This window comes from Arvicanthis niloticus, chromosome 6 (genome assembly GCF_011762505.2).
Source record: "Arvicanthis niloticus isolate mArvNil1 chromosome 6, mArvNil1.pat.X, whole genome shotgun sequence".
NCBI classification, from domain to species: Eukaryota; Metazoa; Chordata; class Mammalia; order Rodentia; family Muridae; genus Arvicanthis; species Arvicanthis niloticus.
The window spans coordinates 53,004,687-53,029,618 of record NC_047663.1 but is presented as its reverse complement, the minus strand read 5'-3'; the positions used below and the strand labels follow the sequence as shown (position 1 = coordinate 53,029,618).

At 48.9% G+C, this 24,932-nt stretch overlaps 1 protein-coding gene across 3 annotated transcripts in view; it reads left to right on the top strand.

The window, feature by feature from the left end:
- Myh10 (myosin heavy chain 10) overlaps nucleotides 1-21,936 on the top strand; it is a 126,349-nt gene extending 104,413 nt beyond the window's left edge. For all 3 annotated transcript variants that reach the window (XM_076936568.1, XM_076936567.1, XM_034506364.2), the window contains 15 exons: nucleotides 2,467-2,611; nucleotides 3,522-3,728; nucleotides 6,054-6,158; nucleotides 6,849-7,001; nucleotides 7,374-7,622; nucleotides 8,106-8,318; nucleotides 9,512-9,724; nucleotides 11,905-12,066; nucleotides 15,143-15,271; nucleotides 16,175-16,263; nucleotides 17,000-17,123; nucleotides 17,200-17,408; nucleotides 18,515-18,623; nucleotides 19,572-19,744; nucleotides 20,317-21,936. In XM_076936568.1, coding sequence (XP_076792683.1) covers nucleotides 2,467-2,611; nucleotides 3,522-3,728; nucleotides 6,054-6,158; nucleotides 6,849-7,001; nucleotides 7,374-7,622; nucleotides 8,106-8,318; nucleotides 9,512-9,724; nucleotides 11,905-12,066; nucleotides 15,143-15,271; nucleotides 16,175-16,263; nucleotides 17,000-17,123; nucleotides 17,200-17,408; nucleotides 18,515-18,623; nucleotides 19,572-19,744; nucleotides 20,317-20,461 — 2,425 coding nt within the window. In that variant the 3' untranslated portion in view covers nucleotides 20,462-21,936. The remainder of the gene's footprint in view (nucleotides 1-2,466; nucleotides 2,612-3,521; nucleotides 3,729-6,053; nucleotides 6,159-6,848; nucleotides 7,002-7,373; nucleotides 7,623-8,105; nucleotides 8,319-9,511; nucleotides 9,725-11,904; nucleotides 12,067-15,142; nucleotides 15,272-16,174; nucleotides 16,264-16,999; nucleotides 17,124-17,199; nucleotides 17,409-18,514; nucleotides 18,624-19,571; nucleotides 19,745-20,316) is intronic.
- The last annotated feature ends 2,996 nt before the right edge of the window (nucleotides 21,937-24,932 follow it).

Genomic DNA, 24,932 nt, shown 5'->3' with positions numbered 1-24,932 from the left:
GGTGTGGCACAGTGCCCAGATGGGAGAATTAGTATTAGGAAAGCCAGTGGTCTTCCCCCACCCCCACCTCCGCATCCCCCATTTCCAGGAAGGTCAGGATGTGACATCTGGATCTACTCATTGACCAGGAAGCAGATCTGGGGGAGAATCCAGGTGTCTAGATAGCAGCTGGCTGCAGAGAACAGCGAGCCCAGGATAGACCCGAGTTTCAAGAGCATTCAGCAAAGGCATGAGCAGCCAGCACAACGGACTGCCCAGGGTTTGGACCACAAATGTGCATTAGCGGTTTAAGTTCTGGCCTGTTTTTCAAAGCTTCTGCTTTACACAAATCTAACTAAATTTGCAGAAGTATCCACTCTGAAAAGGTCTTGGTGTTTTATATTTTTAATGAGGGTTGAGGTATGTGCCCATGTGTGCAGGTGCCTGAAGAACTAATACTCAGACCCCTGAAGCTGCAGTTAAAAGAGACCAGAAGGAAGCATTGCCGCTCCCTGCAACTGGACTGACAGACAGTTGTGAGCCTGATGGGGGTGCTGGGAACTGAACCCAGTTATCCATTTTCTGGGTGGATTTCTAGCTCCTCAGATGGGCCTTTGACCACAACTCAGATAATTCCCTCCCACTCAACTCTTGCAGAGACAAAGCTATACTGAGTGTGGTCACTGTAATTCCAAGTACCTGGGTGACTGAGACAGGAGGGTTGCCACAAGTTTGAAGCCAACCTGAGCTACAGAGAAATTCTGTGTTAAATTTGAAATGGTGTGTACACGTTTACCAAAACCAAGCTTGTGGTGGCACACACTAGACATGGCTTTGGCTTTCTTGAAACCTGGTTTTGTGGTATGTTCTTACCAAAACTGGTTAGAGTGCTTGCCCAACCCTACTTTGTCCATATTTTTTCCTTGATTGTGTGACTTGTGGTCATGTGGGTTTCTCTTCTATGCTGAAGAGTTCCTGTGACTTTGGGATTCGAGTAGAGACCAGGAACTAACTGAAAAGACGATGAGCTGGTAGCAGGGCCTGTACTGGACATTTAATCGCAGGCGCCTGGCCACTAGCTTTGTTGAGGTAATCTTGATGGACCACTGGGCAAGGACAGGCCAGACCAAGTGTCTGAGCCAGCAGCACTTGTGGCTGACATGGGCTTCTGTGACTCTTCTGTCTAGACCACATCTAACCACAGAGCTGGCAGCTACAGCAGCCCTTTTGTGGCTGTGACATCTGCCCTCTCTCTCAGCTGAGAATAGGGAGAGAATCGTGTCGTTGGCATGGGTTTCTCATTGTTGAGAACAAGCAGAAGAAACTTATCCTAAGAACTGCCATTTTGTTTTCAGACTCCCTATTAGTCACAGGGTAAAACTAAGTTCTAGTTCCCAGCCCTAAGGGACTTACCTGGGGACTCCCCAATAGCTGACCAGCTTTTTTATTCATCTTCTCTTTGAGAACATAAAGACTCCCTTTCTCATCCTTTGCTCCCCAAAACATGAGAACTTGATTACAATAAGTTTTTGTCATCTGCATTAACAGGGTGTTTTGAGTTGTGTTGGATGTAAGAGGTCCCCCTAAACATCTAAAAGCAAACACCAAGTTTTCCAGATACGTCCTTCAGGATGACTGTGGAGCTTGTGACAATCCAGGCATGTTAATGTAATCTTTGCAGGAGTGAGGTTCACCTTACTGATTTCCGTGGGCAAGGAGGTGGTAGTCAGAGGGCCTCTACAGGCAAGAGCTCTACCACGGAGCAATCTCTGATTTCCATCTCTCATCAGGCTGTGCATTTGAACATTGTGCTCAGGTTGACTGATCTAAAACCTGGCTTATCATGGATGGGAGCTGAATTCACTTCTAGACATAATGGGTCGTTCATGGTGCCCCCATATGTCATATGTCACAGTTATAAAATACTAGAGAGCCACACAGGGGTGTTTAATGTTAGTGAGCTTCATGACGTGGGTGCAGTTATGTAGACCCTCAACTTCACTCTGAGCATTCAAATCCTGTGATCTTTTTATCACCAAGACCTTTCTAGAGAGATGTAGCCCTTCAACCCGCCTTATCTTCCATCTCCCAAGCTCCATCAGGAAAGGGCTGCAGGACAGACATTAGTTATCTGTAACTGCTTCTTCACAAGGGTGAATAGAAAGACTTGCTTGTGGTGTGGAACACCTTTGCTGCTACAAGCCTTGTGGGACTTACCTCAGGGAGTTGGCTACACTGAGGAAGCTTGGCATCATGTGTAAATTAGACAGTGAATCTTGGTTTAAGTCAGTGTGGAGGGCACGTTGTACTGCTTCTAGGATGTCTGATGCCACAGCGATGGTCATGCCCACTTATGGGAAATAGCATGGCTGGTGTTTGTCAAAGAACATCCTGTAAGGTTCACTAAGCATGAACAGCACAGAAAAATGGGTTTTAATTCACTGCTTAGCTAATTCTGATCTTCATACTTTAAACAAATGTCTCTAGCACAAAACGCGAGCAGGAAGTAGCAGAGCTGAAGAAGGCTCTGGAGGACGAGACTAAGAACCATGAAGCTCAAATCCAGGACATGAGACAGAGGCACGCCACTGCACTGGAAGAGCTCTCCGAGCAGCTGGAGCAGGCCAAAAGGGTGAGGCCCCGCCTTGTGCCGTGTCCCAGAGAGCCCTTCCCTAAAACAGTCCTACTTGCTGCTCTGTCCAGCCACACTAGCACGCTCCCAGCCTTTGTGGAGCACTGCTGGACCTCTCACCTGAGGCCAGAAACCACAGGATACTGTCAGCCCTTCCTGTCCTTCACACCTCACTTTCCTCAGTCTCCTACCCTCCCACGTGGGCCACCTTCCTCCTCCTTCCCCACAGACTTATCTTCCTGCCATTTTGCCTCTGTCCCCCTCCTTTCTCTTTTCTGCTCAGCCCCAGGCCCCCCCTTCCCTGTACAGGATGACAGTGTCAGTTAGCGAGGGTCAGTCTCTGCTGTTCAGTACTCTCCCTGAGAGTCCTGGCTTCAGCACTGCGTAACCTGTCACTGTCATTTAAAGGACAAGAAAACTGAGGCTCACAAGCTCAGGACACCCAGCTCGTAAGTGGAAAGGCAGATTAAAGCCAAGTTTCATAGCCACAGAGTCCTGGGTAGCCTCATCTCTAACCTCAGCCAATGGCTTGGAGAAACCCGAACCCTGTTCCAAACTCAGTAAGTTTGGATAAATGTTTCTAACGACTTGCTACCGGAGGCATGTAGTTTCTTCCCTCTGCCCTATATGGACAAGAAGAATTACCCAGTCCGATGAGTTCCTCACAGTCCATAGTTAGTGCTCCAACAACTCACAAGGTGTTACACCCAGAACCCTGGCACCTCAGGACAGCGGGTGTGTTCAGGCATTCTTCCAGCCCGTGGTATTGTAGGCTGACTGTGTGCCCACAGAATTCTGCAAATTGTAGGCTGACTGTGTGCCCACAGAATTCTGCAGACAAAAGTAGAGCTTCTTGTGGAGTGTTATGAGACAGTCGCTGATGAATCCATTCCTCCCTCCCCTCTCCTAGTTCAAAGCCAATCTGGAGAAGAACAAACAGGGCCTGGAGACAGACAACAAGGAGCTGGCGTGTGAGGTGAAAGTGCTGCAGCAAGTGAAGGCGGAGTCAGAGCACAAGAGGAAGAAGCTGGATGCCCAGGTCCAGGAGCTCCACGCCAAGGTGTCAGAGGGTGACAGGCTCAGGGTCGAGCTGGCCGAGAAAGCAAACAAGCTACAGGTATGGGCTCTGGCGTGTCTGTTGCACACCTGGAAAGTGTTATCATGATTAAATATGACAGCTCGTGTGTGTGTGTGTGTGTGCGTGTGTGTGATTAAGATAAATAATCCCTTTAAAGAATAAGACGAGGGAGTTTGGATCTGGCTGGTGCAGCTGTGACTGAGTACTTTTTCACCTTCTTAGTCCAGTAAAGGAGCACTCACTCACTCAAGAGACTGGCTACACACAGAAGTGTTTAACTAAATGTTACACTGGCACTGGTTCTTTTTCCTAGTTTGGTTGTCAGATATTGTAAACCATAAAGCTACATACCCTGGGATCCCCAAAATCAGCATCTTTTTCATTTTTCCTAGAGAAATGAAGGCACACATGGGCTCAGCTACAAAGCTGCTCACTGTAGGAACATGGGCAAAAGCACTGGATCAGGGATCCCTTCGGTATCTAGTAACGGGCCCCGGGCAGAAGCTGCTTGTTGCAGGCCTTTGAGCTCTCCCTGTGGTTCAGTGGTCTGGTCTAGTGAAAGAGCACAGGCAGGGAAGGAAGCTGGAGCCAGCAGACTCTGCTGTGGGTGGCCAGCTGGCAAGCCTCCAGCCCCGTCCCACAGCCTGCACCCAGTTTCTTCAGCAGGGTGGGGACAGTGTGTCAAGTGTCCCCCTTCAGGGACCCTGTCAGACACTCAGCAAAGAAGGCTGTTGCTGAGAGGTGGGTCGTGTAGGCCCTTGGCTTGGAACGACAGCAGGTGCTCGGTACAGGCCACCTGGTTTGCCCAGATAGTCTAGGCACAGTGGACCTAGGGATTCAACTTTCCAAATCTAGCCAAGGATGTCAGAAGCAGGCCTTTTAAGGAGACCAGCCTCTGGCCTGCTATGTACAGAATCCCTGTGTGCCAGGGATGGGTGGGTGTATGTCTCACGGATCTTGGAAGGTGTTCCAGAAAGGAACTCTTAGGAACAGTGTTATGAATGAACAAGGAGAGCAACATCAGAGGTCTCCTGGGAAGCACTGGGCTCCTGTGGACATGATTCCCTCATCTCATCCTCACACAGCTCCATGGGCTGGGCTGGAGGCTGCGGGGTCATGGGAGCTAAGGGCCTCCTCTGTGGCCCTCTTCAGATCTCAGGTAGAAGAGGAGGTCCCTCTTAACAGCAGAGATCTTCCGCAGCACCGTGGACCAAGAGCAGTAAAAGACGAGCTCTCTGGAGGATGCTGCTATAGGAGTAATAGAGACAGGGCTGTCTTGTCAGACACACAATGTATCTTCCATATAGCTCCCTAAAATAATACAACCAGAAGACAAGTGAGGACAGGGTACCCTGCTGCTCCTCCACTTTCTATCTGTATGCACAGCACTCACACACACAAAAATAATAATAAAAATAAAATACAAAGACATCTTAGACTTTTCCTCTTTTTAGAAAATTGTTCAGAGCATTCATGTTTGAGTACGTGCATATTTTGAGACAGGGTTTGTCTGTGTAGCTGTGGCTGTCCTGGAACTTGGTTTGTTAGACCAGGATGACCTCTCACAGAGATCCGCCTGCCTCTGCCTCCCTAGGACTTAAGGTGTGCTCTACCACTGCATATTCTGAGCTTTGTCCACATGTCCATCTGTGCATTGCTTGCATGCCCAATGCTCACCAAGGTCAGAAGAAGGTGCAGATCCCCTAGGACTGCAGTTACAGACTATTACAAGCTACCGTGTGGGAGCTGGGAACTGAACATAGATCTTTCAGAAGTGCAGTCAATACTCTTACAGTCTGAGCCTTCTCTCCAGCCCTTTTTGAAGACATCTTTCATTGAGGAGGAAATGGGGAGAAGTATCACTCTTGCTAAAATCTGATCGTCAGCAACTTCATACCCACACTCCTGCTCCTAACAGCTGGAAGCATTCTGGCTGATCACTAGCATGCATATTTCCTTCTGAGTCCCTTAAATGTCAAGGTCTGTAAGAATGCAAATTCCATGTGCCCCAGTGTGTGCCTAGTAAATCTGCATGAAAGAAAATACCTTCTGGCCCAAACTGGCTCTTCACACCTTCCAGCTGATGTGGTTTTATTTTGTCTTTTCATGGTCAAAGTAAAATACAAAGAGGATCACAGGGTCCAAGTGCCCCATGCCCTTTCAACCAGGGGCGGGGGGGGGGGGGGGGGGAAGGGGCTGGGGAGCAGGTCCTAGCTCCACACTGGGCGGTAAGCATTCACTGAACTTGCTAATTAAAATTCTCGCACATGTGCACACTCCTGCGCTGCGCTGTGTTCTCTAAGAGCTGTGGTGATAGACCTTGTTCTCACTATGGAACTGAATTTCATCCTTACCTCTTTGCAGAATGAGCTGGATAATGTCTCAACGCTTCTGGAAGAAGCTGAGAAGAAAGGTATTAAGTTTGCTAAGGATGCAGCTGGTCTCGAGTCTCAACTGCAGGACACACAGGTATACTGGGGAGCAAGGGATGCAGTGGGGATGGATCAGATTTTGAAACAACAGAACTTTCAGCCAACTGAAGTTGTGTCAGAATGTTACATATGTGCCCAGAGCGTGTGCTGACTGCATTTCTGTGATGGAGCAGCAATGAGACAAACACTGTTTCTGCATTTGGGGTGAGGGGCTCAAAATATGGGGTTAAAAGTAGAGTAATTAAGTTACTAGGGACAAGGTCAGCATCCAGCGCAGACCCTGAGCAGCCTGGTCAGTGAGCCTACAGGAGGCAGAAGCCATGTGTCACCTTGAAAAGTGCTCACGTCTAAAAGCAGCAAGGACATGGTTGCATGTAGATTTCAGGGAAGTCAGTCAAGCTAAAAATAGGAAGGGAAAATGATCAAGGGGGTAGCTGAGACTTATCCTAAAGAGAAACGCCTGCCAAGTGCTGGGCCTGAGGCAGGGGAGCGGCGAGAAAGAGACTGTAGCAAGAATCACATGTGTGGAAGGCAGTGTCACCTGTGCCTAAGTAAGAACGACAGTGTTTGTTAGTGTCGCTGGGTATGTCTTGTCCATAGGGGTGCTTTCTTTTATAGCATAATTGTCCAGAGAGATTTAGTTTAGTTTGGGTCTTCTGTTCCTCTGGTGGGATCGAGCCCCCATGTTTGCTGCAGGTAACCTAGACACTCACTCTTAAACACCCAGGAGCTCCTTCAGGAGGAGACTCGGCAGAAACTGAACCTGAGCAGTCGGATCCGGCAGCTGGAGGAGGAGAAGAACAGCCTTCAGGAGCAGCAGGAGGAGGAAGAAGAGGCCAGGAAAAACCTGGAGAAGCAGGTGTTGGCCCTGCAGTCCCAGGTGTGTGTCCTTTTTGGGAGCAGCAGTGCCCTAGATATGTGCAGGGACAGCAGTGGCCTGGCCACGTGGACTCTTGTCTCTGCATTTGGGACAGTTAAGTAGGTTAAACTAAATTAAGCTCATTACATGTTCTTTTTTCTTTGACCCAGCCAAACACTCCATAACATCACAACCTTTACAGACAGAAGCATGGCTTCCATGGGGTTCCAATTCAGCTGCCATTTTACAGCTTAGCGAAGGGTTCTGTCCCAGGACTTGTTTATGTTAAAATCATACCATGCTGGTTTATAATATTGAAAACAAGTGTTTATTCTTGAAATGCAAAAAGCAGACAATTTCTTATGTGACCCTTGTTTCCTTACCCAAACCTAGCTGGCTGACACCAAGAAGAAAGTGGATGATGACCTGGGAACAATTGAGAGTTTGGAAGAGGCCAAAAAGAAGCTGCTGAAGGACGTGGAGGCGCTGAGCCAGCGGCTGGAGGAGAAGGTCCTGGCGTATGACAAGCTGGAGAAGACCAAGAACCGGCTGCAACAGGAACTGGATGACCTGACAGTGGACCTGGACCACCAGCGCCAGATCGTCTCCAACTTGGAGAAGAAACAGAAAAAGTTCGACCAGGTGAGGGGTTTGCCGGGTGTCCCAGGCCCTTAGGCTCCACATCCTGACAAGGCTCGCACTTTGGTTTTGGTTTTGGACAATCTGTTCTTATTTAAATGCAATACATATTTATGCAGTGTTCAGAATGCATAAAAAGGAAGTGTGGGGACACCCATGAGTCCTGCACAGGTGAATACCCACCATTCAGTGTTCTTAGGACGAGCGCTGTCTCCAGCTTGAGAATGTCTCATTTGGGAACGTGTGTCTATATAATGATATACTGTGGACAGGACCCAAGTGTCAACCTAAAATTCATTCATGTTTCTCATAAGCCTGTACTTACAGCCTGTACGACATTTTGTGTTTTGACTGTGACCTATCCCATGAGGGCAGGCTGGAATTTTCCAGTTGTGGCACTGTTGGCCTTGGGGTCCTATGGATGGCCAGCCTGCAGTGCTCTTAGGCTCAGTGAGTGCATGCTCACCGTGTTCTGCTCTCACACAGCTCTTGGCAGAAGAGAAGGGCATCTCTGCTCGCTATGCAGAAGAGCGGGACCGGGCTGAAGCTGAGGCCAGAGAGAAAGAAACCAAAGCGCTCTCCCTGGCGCGGGCCCTTGAGGAGGCCTTGGAGGCCAAGGAGGAATTCGAGAGGCAGAACAAGCAGCTTCGAGCAGACATGGAAGACCTGATGAGCTCTAAAGACGATGTGGGGAAGAACGTAAGTCACCTGTAGTTGCAGGGGACAGAAAACGCCTGGGACACAGGCCCATAGCAGAGCCAACTAGAGCCCTATCCCTTAGGCAGATAGGGCCCAATCTGTTCTCAGACATCAAGGCACATGTAGAGGGTCGTGGGAGCTGAAGCACATTTCCCCCAGTCCCCACCCGGCCTTCCCTGTGAGACCTGAATGCTGGCCTTCAGGGTGTCGGTAGTTGTCAGGACTTAAAGTTTACAAATTTCTGTGCACTCTCACGTGTGCCTTCTCCAAGAGCCCCCATGCTAGTTTCTTACCCTGCGCCCTCCCTCAGTATCTGACTAGCAGAGAGCTGCAGAGTAAATCTGGACATGCAGTTCAAAGGTGACGTTCCCCTTGGCTCTTCTCCCAACTTGCATTATTTTGGGGTTTTGAGACAGGGCTTCTCTGTGTAACAGCCCTGGCTGTCCTGGAACTCGCTTTGTAGAACAGGCTGGCCTTGAACTCAGAGTCCACCTGCTTCTGCATCACCGTGCCCTGCTTCTCCTGTTGTTGCCACATGCACTTGCAGCCATGCCGTTTTGTTGGCTTTGAGAAATGTGACAAAGAGAGAGATCGTCTGCATGGGATGGAAGCCATCTCACCATATTATAAGACTGGCCTCATCCTGCTGGGTCTTATTTGTACAGATCCATAGCCAAGAAGAGCATGGCCAGGGTAGATCCAGCCATGTAAAAGTGAAGAGAAGACTGTAGTGTTTCCATAGTCATTTTCTCCAGTCATCAACACTCTCGCAGTCATGGTGACCACTGAGTTACCAAACACTACTTAGGAAATGGACCTTCCTAAGTTCTGCTCGCCCCTGCAAAGCTAATATGATCATGAGCCCCAAATGTGCGAAAGCACATAGGTCTGCTTCAAGAGGTCAGGCAGGTTAGCTGGGACAGGGCGTGGAGGTCCTCAGTACAGTTCCAGGTGTTCAGAGAAAGTTCAGATCTTGTGGCCACATCCTGCTTTCCAGACTACCTCTGTTGGGGGCCTTCCCACTGTGAGTGGTTTCTTCTGAGGCTCACACTCAGCCACTGCTGTGACTGTGCTTCAGAGCTGTCACTCGGGGGGCGTGGGGGTGTGATTAAAACCCATGTGACCTCAGAAGTCAGAAGTGCGGGGCTAGGTCACATCTCTGGTCCAAAGTTCGGATGTTTCCTGTGCCTTAGGTCCACGAGCTTGAGAAATCCAAGCGAGCCTTGGAGCAGCAGGTGGAGGAGATGAGGACCCAGCTGGAGGAGCTGGAGGATGAGCTCCAGGCCACTGAGGATGCCAAGCTCCGCCTGGAGGTCAACATGCAGGCCATGAAGGCCCAGTTTGAGAGGGACCTGCAAACCCGAGACGAGCAGAACGAAGAGAAGAAACGGCTACTGCTTAAGCAGGTGGGTGGAGGAGGTGCAGCCTTCAGAGCCGGCCCAGTGCTCAGCCCTGTAGTTGACACTGGGAAGCATTAGCTGCAGGAAATATTCAGTCTGGCAGTAAATGGTTTAGATTTTCTCTTTCTCCAATGTCACTGCTGCTTAGCTAGGCTGTCTGTCAAAGGGAAGCCATCAGAGTTCTCACGGTGTGAAAATCAGGAAACACCTGCCCAGCAGATGGGGGACACTACAGATTCCCATCACTCAGATAGCATGGCCTCCTAGAATCATCCTACCTTTAAAGGGTTCCTTAGAAAGAAAAGGGTTGCTATTTAATTTCTTGTGTGTATTTGGTTGGTTGGATGGTTGGTTGGTTGCTTGCTTGGTTTGGTTCTTGAAGACAGGGTTTCTCTATGTTAATCCCAAGTGCTGGGGTTAAAGACATACACCACTCCTGCCTGGCTTATTTTTTAAACCTTTTTAAACTTAAGAAAAATCTTCTGATTGGGCTGGAGAGATGGGTCAAGTGGTTCAGAGCACTGGCTGCTCTTCCATAGGTCATGAGTTAATTCCCAGCCCACATGGTGGCTCACAACCATCTGTAATGGGATCCAATGCTCTCTTCTGGCCTACAGGTAGGCATGCATATCATATCAAATATAAACAGAATGCTCATAAAATATATAAATAGATATTAAAGAATTTTATGATCTATGTTTCTGAGGTGTGTGTGTGTGTGTGTGTGTGTGTGTGTGTGTTTACTTTGAAAATTGATTTTGTATACTTTGTCCCCTGGAGTTTATGGAAACAAGTCTTGATTTATATTTAATTTTATTTTGCTATGTTTGTTTCATTAACATTAACTTGATTCGTTCTTTATTGTTGACTAAGTTACAGCAAACTTAGTTAAAGCCACATTTCTGGTGGCCCTGTGTCTGTGGGGTGGCCTGGCCTGGGCTGAGGAGCTGAGCTAATACGCTCACCCTCCCAGCATGCACAGGAACTCAGCATTGTTAGCAGCCTGGCTCAGAGCTGCTCTCATGTCCCACAGAGATAACCTTCCCAAGAGCGAAAGGCCCAGGAAAGTCAGCAAGAGCTGTGTCTTTGCAGTTTGTCCCCAAGCCCAGCCACACAGGACTTCAGCTCTAAATCTTCAAGGACAATTGTCCAAAAATTGGTAGATGTATTCCCAAGCACACCTGAAGAGCCTGAGTGCAGGAGACCCAGATCTGCAGCACTCAGGTGCTAGAATCTCTTGCCACCGTGGAAGCGGCTGTCCTGTCCCTTCCCCTACCGGGTTGTCTGCAGGAGCAGGTGCAGCAGATCCTTGGTCTCCCCTTGGAGAAGACCCTCCCCCAGGCTTCTTGGTGTCACTCAGAGAATACCTCCTTCCCACTCTGGTGCTGCTTCTGCTGCAGTCATGACAAGTGATCTGCTCAGAGCCCACACTGCAAGATCACCTAGGGTACCTGCGTACACTATTGGGAGTGCTTCCTGGATAAATGGTAATGCAGGACAGACCAGGAGCTCACGCTGACCCAGCTCCCAGCCTGGACATTTTTAGTTAGTTGTTGGTGTGGGCATTAGGATTGGATCGAAACCTTTCTCTTTCTGCCTCACACAAGGGTACAAGTAACTGTGCCTTTCAGTCCAGTGGTAGTTAAAGCTTCAAGAACGCCCCAGAATGAGCAGCCGAAGGGGTGTGTTGCTCTACCCCAGCTCACGTTTGTCTGTGTATTCATCCTCTCCTCCTGTGTCCTTAGCTGCACAGCTCCTAGCTTCCCTTTGCCAGTCTTCTGCCTGGCCTGAAGCCCAGGTTTGCCGAGTACATAAGTCAGACCTAGCTCCCCATATCTACAGAACGCGGTTAGGGTTAGGCCCATTCCCCCTGGCCTCTGGACCACTGGCTTGTGCCTTCATGTGTCTTCTCTATTTGTTAAGTCATTATCTTGTGCCTCCTATGTTTCTGACTTAAGAGTCACCTGAACTGTGAGCCTAAGGTCTTCCTTCTTCGGTGCCCTAGTAGCTACCAGCAGGCATGGCCTATCCCATGTGGTGGTTTCCAAGACCTTCTGAACTAAGCCTAGTCCTTGAGCTTTTCTGATAATATGACATGGGGACTTGTTGGTAACAGGGACCCCTACAAGCTCCCCTAGCCAAAGCAGCGAGAGCCCGGGATAATGTGATCCAACACTGTCCTTCAGGTCCGGGAGCTCGAGGCAGAGCTGGAGGATGAGCGGAAACAGCGGGCACTTGCTGTAGCTTCAAAGAAGAAGATGGAGATGGACCTGAAGGACCTTGAGGCTCAGATCGAGGCTGCAAACAAAGCCCGGGATGAAGTGATCAAGCAGCTTCGCAAACTTCAGGTACGAACGGCAGGCTTGCCTTTGTGGGACAGGGTCCCCTGGCCTCACTGGAACCAAGATGAAACTGTGAAGCTGAGAGACCATGCAGCACCCAACTGTCACCTTGTCACCAAGCCACTGTCATGTTGAGGACCAGGGCAGCTCTCCCCTAGGTTATTGGATTTACTTTTGAGACAGAACTGGGGATGGTGGCCAAGAGGAACATCCTTGCTGCAATTTGGTCCTGTGCCCCTTAATGCCCGTAAGCAACACGTAACTGTCCAGCCTGCACTGCTGGGAGTGTAATTTTCAGACAGCTGTAAGCATCACTTTTGCTACCCAGCTGATACAGGCCTAGCTGAGAAGAGGAATTAATTATTCATGATAAAGGCCAGTGTGGGGTGGCCCTGTTCTTACTGACTAGGTAAGCTCTGAAGGAAAAACGGGTGTAACTGTGACCAAAACTTCAGAAAAATCTTTCCTTTAACTTTGTAATTCTGCATCTTCATGCATGCAGTCAACAACTCTCATCTTAGCCAAAGTTCAGTGACTGACAGGGCTGTGTGTGGAACAGCCACAGGATGAACGAGCCACCTGACAGGAGATGCAGTGGGGATTGTTGCTTACAACTGCACACATGCAAACAAAGCCTCGACAGAAAAGCGTCTGTGGCCAGCAGGTTTATGAGCAGAGGATGCTTTCTCTAAAGCTGGCAAGAGGGATGAAGTTAGAAGAGTACTTGTTACCCTTGCCCAGGACCAACCCAGGTTTGGTTCCCAGCACCGATAGTGTCTCACATGCTGCCCTCTTCTGGCCTCCAGGGGTACTGCATTCATGAGGGACATCAGCATACAAACAGGCAAAACACACACAATTTAAAAATTTTGAAGCTGAATACAAACTTTGATTTCGGCTTGATAATTACAAAAAATATTACTCATTAAGAAAATAATGCTGAATGTATTTAATAGCTGTTTACTGGATATTCACATACACAGAATCTGTGCTCATGTCCTTTGCTTTGGGATGTTTGTTTATCCTGAGCTGGGCTCCCAGCTCTAGTCACACTCTCCCAGTTGTGCCCTTACACATGGGTAGAGGCTGGAGGTCAGCATCCTCCTCAGTTGTGCGGCACCTCGTTTCTCCAGCTCAGATGCAGCCAGGATAAACAGCAGGCCAGCAGCAGGGCTGCCCAGCGCTGGGGCTGCAGGCTCTCAGTCTGGGGATCGAAATGTTTGTGTAGCAGCCACTTTAACAGTTAGGTCTCTAGTCCCTCAGATTGTGCTTTTGATTTACTTGATTGGCATTTTTTTTTAACTGACTAATTCATGTAGTTAGGGTTTCTATTGCTACAAAGAAACACCATGACCAAAAAGCAAGCTGAGGAAGAAAGGGTTTATTCTACTTACACTTCCATATTGCTGTTCATCAACGGTAGTCAGGGCAGGAGGCAGGAGCTAAAGCAGAGGCCATGGAGGAGTGCTGCTTGCTGGCTTGCTCCTCATGGCTTGCTCAGCCTTTCTTATAGAACCCAGGACCACCAGCTCAGGGGTGGCCCCACCCTCAATGGGCTGAGCCCTCCCACACTGATCACTAACTGAGAAAATGCCTACAGCTGGATCTTACAGAGGCATTTCCTCAGCTGAGGCTCCATCCTCTCTGGTAACTAGCTTGTGTCAAGCTGGCACAAAACCAGCCAGTCCACTAGTGGTACTGAACACCTTGCACACTCCCCATCAGCTCTACAGAAGAGAGATGGAGATGTCACTGGATCCTGCTCATGAATCTTTTCAGCTGCACTGTCTTTTACTGATTTAGTTGAAACACTGCAATTTTGTATTTACTCTGACTATAGTTTTTAATGGTCTATTTTGTGGTTCGGTTTTGGTTTTCTCGTGTGTGTACATAATGGGGATGGGGCACTGCCACAGCTGTCCTGACCCCATCTGTTGAGTATTGTCCCCCATTGGATCATCTTGGCAAACTGCTAGTATCTATCCTATTGATCTGTATTCCTGTCCTGTATACCTACCTCACAGTTCTGATTAGTGTAGCTTCTACCACAGTTTAAAATTAAAAGTACATTTGGTCAAGGTTCATTCTTTTTCAAGATTGGTAATTCTGTATGGATTTTAGTATATATATATATATATATATATATATATATATATATATGCAAAAATAAAACAATCCTGGATTTTTAATTGTTGAGTGCAGCTCAGTTTGCCTCATTAATTCCTCTAGTCATTAATTTCTTGCTATGTACATGTGTCTTTAATTTCTGTCTGACATTTAAAGGCTTCAAGTGTATGCAGTTTTCACATCTTTTATGTTTGTGCCTAACTACATACTTAGTTAACCTTGTTTAATTTTGAGTGCAGCTTCTGTATATTCATCCACCTTGTTTCTATCAATCATTTTGTAAAAGATTTATTATCTATATAGCATTCTGCCTGCTTGTGTGCCTGCAGGCCAGAAGAGGGCACCAGATCTCATTACAGATGGTTGTAAGCCACCATGTAGTTGCAAGGAATTGAACTCAGGACCTCTCGAAGAGCAGACAATGCTCCTAACTGCTAAAGCACCTCTAGCCTCTGTATTTATCAATCTTGGTAAAGACATTTACTAGCTGTGATGGGTTTTGATCCTAAGTGAAAATCATGCCATCAACCCACTTTGCTTATTCCTTCCTTCTTGGGTTGGCTTCTTGTCAAATTACCTGGGCTGGACTCTGCACTTCAGGATTAAGTAGAGACTCAGATAGGACATCCATCCCTATTTGATGATCTGTCAGGGAAAACATACAAATTAAAGCTTCATTTTCTTCCTGGCTTGTTGAGTGTTTTTATAATGAAAAGGTGATTATATCAAATGCCACTTCTGCAGCTAATGAGGTGATACGACTGTATTAATGTGTTTGTCCTTGTCACAAGACAGGTGACACACTTGGCCATGCTATACACGCCATTCCATTCCAGCATTGGTTTGCTCCTGTTGAGAGATGGGATATCAGCCTTTTACTTCCGTGTCCTTTTTACCATGAAACAATACTGAGAATAAAACTACTCTCTAAAAGGCCTTTCTTATTTAACCTCAGGCACAGATGAAGGATTACCAGCGTGAACTAGAAGAAGCTCGAACATCTAGAGATGAGATCTTTGCTCAATCCAAAGAAAGTGAAAAGAAACTGAAGAGTCTAGAAGCAGAAATCCTTCAGTTGCAAGAGGTACCTTTATTGGTCACCCATGTGCTCAGCAAGCACTTGTCCTTGGAGTCACTGAGACTAGAGGACATGTGTTTTGTGGCCTTGGCTGTGTGATTTCAGTTCAGCACCATTGCTAGTGTGTCGTCACATGCTCGTGCGTATCCTTTGACATGGCTAAAGGTGGAACAGCTTCTAGAATTTTCTCCCCTGAGAGAAAGGAGAGACCATTATCTAAGCAGTAAGATGAGTGAGCCCTGCCCAGGGACGGTTGTTGTTTCACACTGAAGTGCTGTCCCCTTACAGAAAGAGACATGTGTTTCACTGATTCTGGAGCAGAATGTCTTAAGTGCTTTTCACTCATCCTTTCCTAAGGTCTCCATTGTAAGTAGAGGGCAGGACAGAATTCGACCCATGTAATAAGGCACCCTAAAGCGCATTTCTCTTTATAAATTTTCAATCTTCTCAAAAGATAATAACCCAAAATGTTGTCCAGCCAACAGTCCCGAGAGAAATTGCCAGCCCAGGCTACAGCAGCTGCTGAGATCCTGTCAGGCAGGGAAAAGCTGAGAAAAGGAGCAAAGAAACAAAAACTGGACAGACATGGAGCAGAGCCCAGGCTTATCCTGAGCGCTAGCTTTTGGTTACCTTGAAGGAGCTGTGATTTGGTGTGGCCAGTGTCTCTGTAACGTTCCGAGTTGAATCTTGTACTCCATGATTGTAAGGAGCATGGGAGGATGGTGGGATATAGCCACTCCACGGGTGACAGTGAAGCCCTTCCCTGGTGGCCTGTGTTTAACCGGTCTGTGGACATCTCACCTCAGTACTACGCCAGCCTCCTTCCCTACAGAGACTGCTGCTTGCTTGGTTGTGTGGAAAGCATGGGAATGACAGTGACCAGAGCTAACTCAGTTTAAACTCATTCAGGAGCTGGCCTCATCTGAGCGAGCCCGCAGACACGCAGAGCAAGAGCGAGATGAACTGGCTGATGAGATCGCCAACAGCGCCTCTGGAAAGTGAGTCTCCCTCCGGGCAAGTGGCATGGGTGTCGTGGAAGCGGTAGTGTCCAGCCTACCCTCTGTACCAGCATGGCTCTCTGGCCTCAAGCATGTGCAGTTGCACAGGCTGGGCACAGTCACCTGACATCTAAGAATAAGTGGGCTTGCCCATCTATCTCTTCAGGTCTAAAAGGATGACCACAAGTCTGGGCCACCTCAGCCACTGCCTGTCACACATAGGACAACACATTCACACACCTATCACACACAGGCCACACATGCATGTTCACCTGGGCCAGTACCAATGGCCTTACAGAGAGTAGACGTCACAGACTGCACACACATGGCACTTGAAGGCCTCCCTTTTAGATCCAGTGGCTCGGCAAATAGCTTCCTTACAACCTTCCTCAGAATTGGCTTTTTTTTTTTTTTTTTTTTTTTTTTTTTTTTAGATTTCTTTTGCCCAGTTAAGTTGCTTTCTCTTGGGAATGGTGGAACATCTTTAGAGTTCATGCCAGTGACTACAGGGTCTCACCTAAGAGCCTGGCTGAATTCTAGAGGCAGTTATTAGCAACAGAGAGGTTCACTAGGAAGTCAGCACAGTGGGTCAGAGGACAGTGCCAGGACCAGGAAGACAGACCCGGGCGGGGCTCCTCCATGGATGAGAGCTAGACAGGTGCAGGGACTAATCAGGAGGACGCTCGCTCACGGCTGTCGTGCTGTGCACTGTGCTCTGCCCCTTGCTCATGCCTAGGTCTGCACTGCTGGATGAGAAGCGGCGCCTGGAAGCCCGGATCGCGCAGCTGGAGGAGGAGCTGGAGGAGGAGCAGAGCACCGCCGAGCTGCTCAATGACCGCTTCCGCAAGACCACGCTGCAGGTGCGCGTGCGTGGCCTGTCCCGGAGCAGCCGCACTGCCTCCTCCACCCGGCTTACCTCAACTCTCTCCCTTCTAGGTGGACACGCTGAACACAGAGTTGGCAGCGGAGCGCAGTGCTGCCCAGAAGAGTGACAATGCCCGCCAGCAGCTGGAGCGACAAAACAAGGAGCTGAAGGCCAAGCTGCAGGAGCTGGAGGGGGCGGTCAAGTCCAAGTTCAAGGCCACCATCTCAGCCCTGGAAGCCAAGATTGGGCAGCTGGAGGAGCAGCTTGAGCAGGAAGCCAAGTAAGACGTTCTTGCGGCATCTCATCACAGATGTGCCCTCACCCATAGGAACACGCAGTGCAAGGGAATGTGCTCATGATGCAGGACGTGTGGCCTGCACAGGGGGCAGAAGGATCTGTGAGCTGTGAGAGCTGGGGGGGGGGGGGGGCAGCATACTGCCCTGTGACTTCCTTACCAGCGTCTTTATGGACCCACAGCACAGGACAAATGAGCGGGCAGCTGCAGCCCACAGACCCACCTTGTTGGGGAGTATGGGACCCAGAAATGCAGGCCCTGAGATGAGTCCAGCAGCTTCCTAGCCCTGCAACCCCAGTTCTGTGTTCCTACCCCTCCTCCCACTCCGCTGGGTAGGAGGTTCCGAAGTGTCATCAGCGAGACAGGCAGTTTGTCTCGGTGTTCACTCACGAGGTTTAAGTCGCCCTGTCACCTGACCCCATCAGGCCCAGATCCAGCTAGGAAGGAAGCATTCTGTCCTCAGGGCCTGTCCGTGTTAACGTCCTCTAATGGGCAGCAGTCCCGAGCACCAGTGTGGTGGTTATGTCACTGCTCCTCGGGGTGGGGTCTGCTCTTCCTGCTGGCTCTGGCAGCTCCCGGCATTAGTAAACTCTCAATCTGAGGCAGTCACTCCATAAATTGGGTGTTTGTTACATGATAACCATGTTTGTTTCATATGACTGATATGTGCATGTGGCATATGCTGTTCTTGTCACTCAGCTGTGTGCACAGGAACAAATGCTGTGTTGCCACTGAGGGACACACTGAAAGACAATCCCTGCTTCAGGCTTCTGGGAGATCTAAAAGGGCTTGTCAGTATGTGTCATTTTCCCAAAAAAAAAAAAAAAAAAAAAAAAAAAAAAAAAAAAAAAAACCAGGCCGGGCGGTGGTGGCACACACCTTTAATCCCAGCACTTGGGAGGCAGAGGCAGGTGGATTTCTGAGTTTGAGGCCAGCCTGGTCTACAGAGTGAGTTCCAGGACAGCCAGGGCTACACAGAGAAACCCTGTCTCGAAAAACCAAAAAAATAAAAAATAAACCAAAACTCCAAAAATATTTCCCTATTTAAAATATAATTTCAAGTCTTAAAACTACTTTGGTCACTTTGACAGGGAACGAGCAGCTGCCAACAAACTTGTCCGTCGAACAGAGAAGAAGCTGAAGGAAATCTTCATGCAGGTTGAAGACGAGCGCAGGCACGCAGATCAGTATAAGGAGCAGGTAGGAGAAGGCCGTGCGGGGCGGAGGCCGCCACCCTGGAAATGCTTAAGCAAGCGAGTCAGAGTTAGGAAACTCTTAACTACAGCATTTCACCGCCATGCAGCATCTGTGCTCCCACCAGTTCCTCGCTGACTCGCGAGGCTTTGAGGTGTGAGCCCTGGGCTGGATTTTAAAGTTGTGTTCTGCTTCCTCCACTAAACTGCTTCACATGCAAACAGGCTTCTCCCAGTTTCCCTCCTGTTCTTGGGTACAGTGAGCATCAGGAAACTGGTCGGAAGATATTTGGGAAATGGTAACCAACAGTAGAGACCAGGGTGTGTGAAGGGCATTTGCCCACATGTAACAGGCCTGTGACCCCAGTAGAGCATCCGGGGATCAAGACCAGCCTAGGCTATAAAAGACCCTGTCTCAAGATGGAGGACAACAGGGGTGTGCCTGTGGGAACGGAGCACACACCTTGCCTACAGCCTGTCCATGCCTCCCTCCTGATGGTTCCTTGACTTTGGCCCAGTCCCTCGGGGCCTGTGCCTTCCCTACTCGCCAGGCAAATGGCAACCACACCCACTGAGGCAGCAGCCAGTCCCTGCAAGTTTAGGAGCAAAGGAGCCACAGTCAGATTCTTAAGAGGCGAGAGCATACTGCACTCTCCCAGAGTGGCTGTGTCAGCAGCCATGCTCCCGGACAGTGTCCTGTCCAGACTGCTGGCCTTCTGCACAGCCCCACCATCGTGTGTGGAGATAGGTAAGGCAGTTTTTGAGTTTCTGATTGTGTAGCTTGCTCTGTAAATACTGGCTTTACTGAGTAAGGCAAGAGGAAGAGCCTTAGAGCAGACCGAAAACGTACATGTGTGCGTGCGTGCGTGCGTGCGTGTGTCACAAAGCACGCTGACCCTCCGGGTCATCTGACCCTCGATTCTCTGTTTGCTTCTCACTCATGTAACTCCCCAAGATGGAGAAGGCCAATGCCAGGATGAAGCAGCTTAAACGCCAGCTGGAAGAAGCTGAGGAAGAGGCTACACGTGCCAACGCATCTCGGCGTAAACTCCAAAGGGAACTGGATGATGCCACGGAGGCCAACGAGGGCCTGAGCCGTGAGGTCAGCACTCTGAAGAACCGGCTCAGGTAAGCGTTCAGTGAGCCTTGGAGAGCTGGCAGGCTTCATGTGTGGAAGCTGTGCAACTCCTCTGGCATCCCCACAGTCAAGGCGCATGATGTTTATAGTAGTGAGTGGGAGAAAGCAGACATTCAGAATGCACGGCCTTTCTCAATCAGGGCAAGAGCTCCCGAAGGACCTGACCCTCTACCCTCCTCACTCCTCTTTGTCCAGTGAGGGAGCAAAGCATGGCAGAGTAAAATGTACACCTTTGCCAGAAAAGCCAGTGAGCCAACACAGGCCTCTGTCCTCTGGGCAAAGGATGCTGTCCTGCTTGTGTGGCCAGGAAACTGAGACTCTGATTGTAAAGGATTGTACACTACACAGTCTAAGCTTCAGAGAAGGCTGTCTGAGAGGCAGAGCTTTCCCTCAACTTGTCTTCCTTACCAAGTCAGCCATGCCTCACGTGTACCATGGGGGGTGATGGGGTAGAAAAGCTATCCACCGAGGCCATGATGCCCCAGACAGGGTAGAAGGTGGAGAACGAGCCTTTTTAGGGTTGAACCCAGCAGCCTCATGCTGTTGTGCATTTCTCTCCCAGGCGGGGAGGCCCAATCAGCTTCTCTTCAAGCCGATCTGGCCGGCGCCAGCTGCACATTGAGGGAGCATCACTAGAGCTGTCAGATGACGACACAGAAAGTAAGACCAGTGATGTCAATGACACACAGCCGCCCCAGTCAGAATAGGCACAGGAGGTCAGAGGCGATGCTGAGAACAGGAACTCAGCCCAGCACCAGTCTGCTTGAGCCCTGCACTCACTCGGGAATGGCAAGCTCCCAGAATCCTACAGGAAAGTCAACTGTGTCTTAAGGCTTTGCGGCCTGCGCAGACTATATCCTGCTTCAGACTAGGTACAATTGCCCCCTTTTTATATATACACCTCCACAAGACATGCGTATTAAACAGGTTGTCTCATCGTTGCATCTATTTTCCATATATTCATCAAGAGACCATTTTATGATGCATTAAGAAGAAAGAACCTTTTTGAAACAAACTCCAGACCCTTGGTTGCCAGTGGCTGGACCTTGGGGTTGCCCCGGGACCGTCGCTCAGTCGCTCTGCATGCTCTGTCCTACCGACAGGTACCTTAGTTCTGTGTTCATGTGGCCCTGACCCTTCCTTCAACCACACCGGTCTCTTAGAACATTGTGAACCTGACCTGCACTTGTGTGTCTCATTTCCTGTGAATAGTGATCACTGTCTCAGTGAGCAAACTGCAAGAGGGGCTTTGGAGGCTTAGGAGGGGTGGGCTTGGATTTGGGGAAACAGCATTCATTTGGAGTTATCCTGCCCATCTCCCAAGGGGTGACCTCGCCCCTCAAATTTTATGGTGTCCCTACTGTCTCATGTGAATAGTCCCAGAGCTCTGTGCACAGAGAGGACAGTGGCCACAACACATAGGGTGCCCGGTGTGGCAGCCATCACAGTGACTTCCAGGTGGTCTCCTGAGTGTCTGGCTTGATGATGCCCTCAGTTGAGGAGAGCGCCTCTGTGACCCTTGGGGTGCTCGCAGAAGGCCTCTCCAACCAGTCAGGCCCTCTTGCAAATTCAGCCACTGCTTTGAGCCCAAAACGGGAATATTAGTTTTGTGTCGGAGGTGTGTTCCAAGTTTGTCAATGAGGCTATAGGGCCTCGAGAACAGATGCCATCTGCCTGAATGTTGACATGCCAGCGGGCGTGTGACCCTTCATTTTCCCTTTCCCTTCCTTCGGACAGTGTTACAATGAACACTTAGCATTCTGTTTTTGGTTGATAGTTGAGCAAACTGACATTACAGAAAGTGCCTTAGACACTACAGTACTAAGACAATGTTAACTATATTATTTGCCTCTATAGCAACTTAATGCATTAAGTTTTGACTGTGCTTCATATCATGTACCTCTCTAGTGAAGTAGTATAAACAGACATTCAGTGACAGCAAATCAGTGTTAATGACAAGCCCCGACCCGTGGCAGTGTGCTTGAAAACACGGACCTTTTGGGTTAAAAGCTTTAACATCTGTGAGGAAGAACTGGTCACATGGGTTTGGAATCCTTGATTTCCCCTGTATGAATTGTACTGGCTGTTGACCACCAGACACCTGACTGCAAATATCTTTCTTGTACTCCCATATTTCTAGACAATGATTTTTGTAAGACAATAAATTTATTCATTATAGATATTTGCGCCTGCTCTGTTTACTTGGAGGAAAAAGCACCCGTTGAGAACAAACAGACCTCAATAAACAAGAATAATCATGTGAACATGGAATCTGCTTCTGCACCTTCTGTTCTTGGTTTCTCATCTGTGACCTGATTGGAGGGGGATCACACACCTGAACCAAGCACACCAGGGTGGGGTCTCCCAGGAAACGGTCAACACCCGAAGACAGGAAACAATGTAGGAGTGTTTGACCCAGTCACTGAAGACTAGACTAAGTTAGAACATTTTTAAGGAATATCACAAGTTTGGGACTGCATGTTTATACAGGAAGTGTAGGAAACAAACTGGGGAGGGGCCACTGGCTCCCCACAAGCAACCTTTCTGGTGTCTGCTGTCTGGGATTGCAAAGAAACCCTAGGGAAGCATGAAGTGAGCACACACCCTAGGTGTATTTAGGCCTCTTACAACACAGGGGCATAGGAAGCCTGTCCTGACCATGGGAGAAGAAGGTGGTTAGTGGGATAGCGTCCAGACAGGTTTCACCTTTGCAGCCATATCCTAGAGCTCGGATGTAGAAACCTGTTTGTCTCAATCATTCTTTCCTCCTGTCCGGCCTGACTGGTATGTCAGCTTCTCAACAACACAGTCTGCCAGGAGAAACAGACTCTGGACCAAGACCAGTTCCTGATTCCACAAAGATGCTAAGTTGAAGGAACCATTGATCACTGAACAATTCCTCCCTTTGTAGTCAAATGTAGTCTGAAAACTCTCTACTGGACAAGGCATGCTTACACACACTGTAACCGCAGCACTGAACCAATTCCCAGCTTGATGCAGACTTCCAACATCCTGACACCAGGAAGACTGCAGGACATTAGCTAAAATGTCCTTCTAGCCAACAACCCTTTTGCTCTGGTTTGACTGATCCACAGCCAGGCCCAATACTCCTGAGGGACAGATGTTAAAATACAAGGGAAGACCACTAGAAAGCAAGTTTTCCTGCCTCAGGCTTGCCCCACCTCCCACACAGAAACATATCAGAATGGCTATACATTAGACTCTACCCACAGCCCCAACAGGCCTGAGAAGAAAGCCTGTGGCCACCATCAGCCCCATGGGCTGCCTGGTTCCTCTGCTTCCCTACCTTCCTGAGACACTAAGAACAGTCTCCACTAAAAGGCTTTCCTAGATCAGCTAAGGACCAGAGCCTACAGTCTACTTCTAACCAGTCAAATAGCTGTCAGGAATATGACATGAAGTATGGAAGGGTATGTTTACCCCAGTGTTGGTCAATACTGGCTACCTATGGACTGGATATTACATTCCCTACGTGCTATGCCAAGAAGGAAGCCCAGATCCTTCAAGCCCTGTGAGGCTAGAAAGTCTGACTCGTTCCAGCAGTGTGTGTGGCCTTCACTTGTTTTCAAAGTAGGACAGTCAATGGGCTCCACCCCGCTGACTGGGATGGCAGTGATGGTGTAGATTCTAAAAGGCCCAAAATGTCACGTCTCAGCCACTGTCAGCAGATGGCCCTTGACTCGTGGTAGTAAAGGCTCAGCATCAAAATTTGCAGAATGGCTGTCAGCCACTTAGGAGAAAATTCTGGAAATGACAGTGAGATGTGCCTTTCAGGGATGCCACATTAACACCATAGCACAAAGGATGCTGATTCTGCTTGGGAAAATACAAACAAGGGCAACTCTGGGTCAGATGAATGATTCAGAATGCAGGCCCACAGTCAAGTTCTAAGCAATCTCTCATCCTTCTAGAAGGATTAGAAGTGCCAGGTGTGGTGAGCCAGCCACACCTTTAACCCTAGCACTGGGGAAGCCGGGGCTATGCACCTACAGAGAACACAAATCTTTCGGCAGACAGTCAAAGCTTTCAGTAATATTAAAAGTGTAAGTTGGGGCTGGAGAGCTCAGTGGTTAAGAGCACTGCTGATCTTCCAGAAGACCCGGGTTTGATTCCCAGCACCCACATGGTGGCTCACAGCCATCTAACTCCAGACCCAGGGAATCTGAAACCCTTTTCTGACCTCCAAGGGCACCAGGCATGTATATGATGCATGCACACATGCAGGCAGAACACCTCCACACAAAAAATAACAGCATTTTAGTAAAGGTCTAAGTGATAAGCATTTTCACAGCTCTGTCTCACTGTTCTCAGTGGTGACGGGGCATCTTCTAACAGTGGTGTCTCAGGGTCTGCAAAATGGCTCTCATGAGTCCAGGGCCAGGGACATAGGGGAAGCTGTTTTGATACTCCGAGATGGCATTTAAGTGGGTCAGAGCGGCCACACCACCTGCCTCTCAGCACAGGTCTCAGGCCAACTTGCACAGTAAAAGAAAATCGGTATTACTTTGGCTGATTTCTCTCTAATCAATTTGGGCAACCTTGGAGGCAATTTTAAAATCTGGAGAGTAAGTCACCTACATACTTTTCCATCCCTTGATTTGTTTAAACTGAAAGTGTTGCTGCTTTTAAGTTCCCTTCCCACTGACTACATCGGTGCTGCCTGGCTGCCTCTGTAATGCTAAGCCATCCTGACCGTCCCCTGCCACCACACACTCAAGTTTACTGTATTCTTAATATCGTGGGGTAATGACCCCAAAGTAAGCTTTTATAGCTGCCACACTGTAAGGTTTGGAGAATAACATACAAAGAGTGACTTAAGAACAGCTCTTCTCTGTTGCACAGGAATCAGTAAAAATTCTGACTTTTTTTCTAGCTAAAACTTATGAAACCGAATGTTTCCTAGCTCTGATCTCTAGTGCAGCAAGCAGCAGGATCTGCCACTGAGCTCACTCACTCGTCTCACAGGTTGTGTTCACTCAGGCCCTCACTGCCAGCCAGCACAGTGAGGCCTGCCTTCCTCACAGGCAAAACCCCATAACCACCATCCAGGCAAGACTCTACCTACTACGTGTTAGCAAAGAAGGCGGTCGAGCATGGCACCTGCTTACAAACACCCGGTCAGTGAAAAGTTTAAACTTCATTCCGCTGGGTCATGTC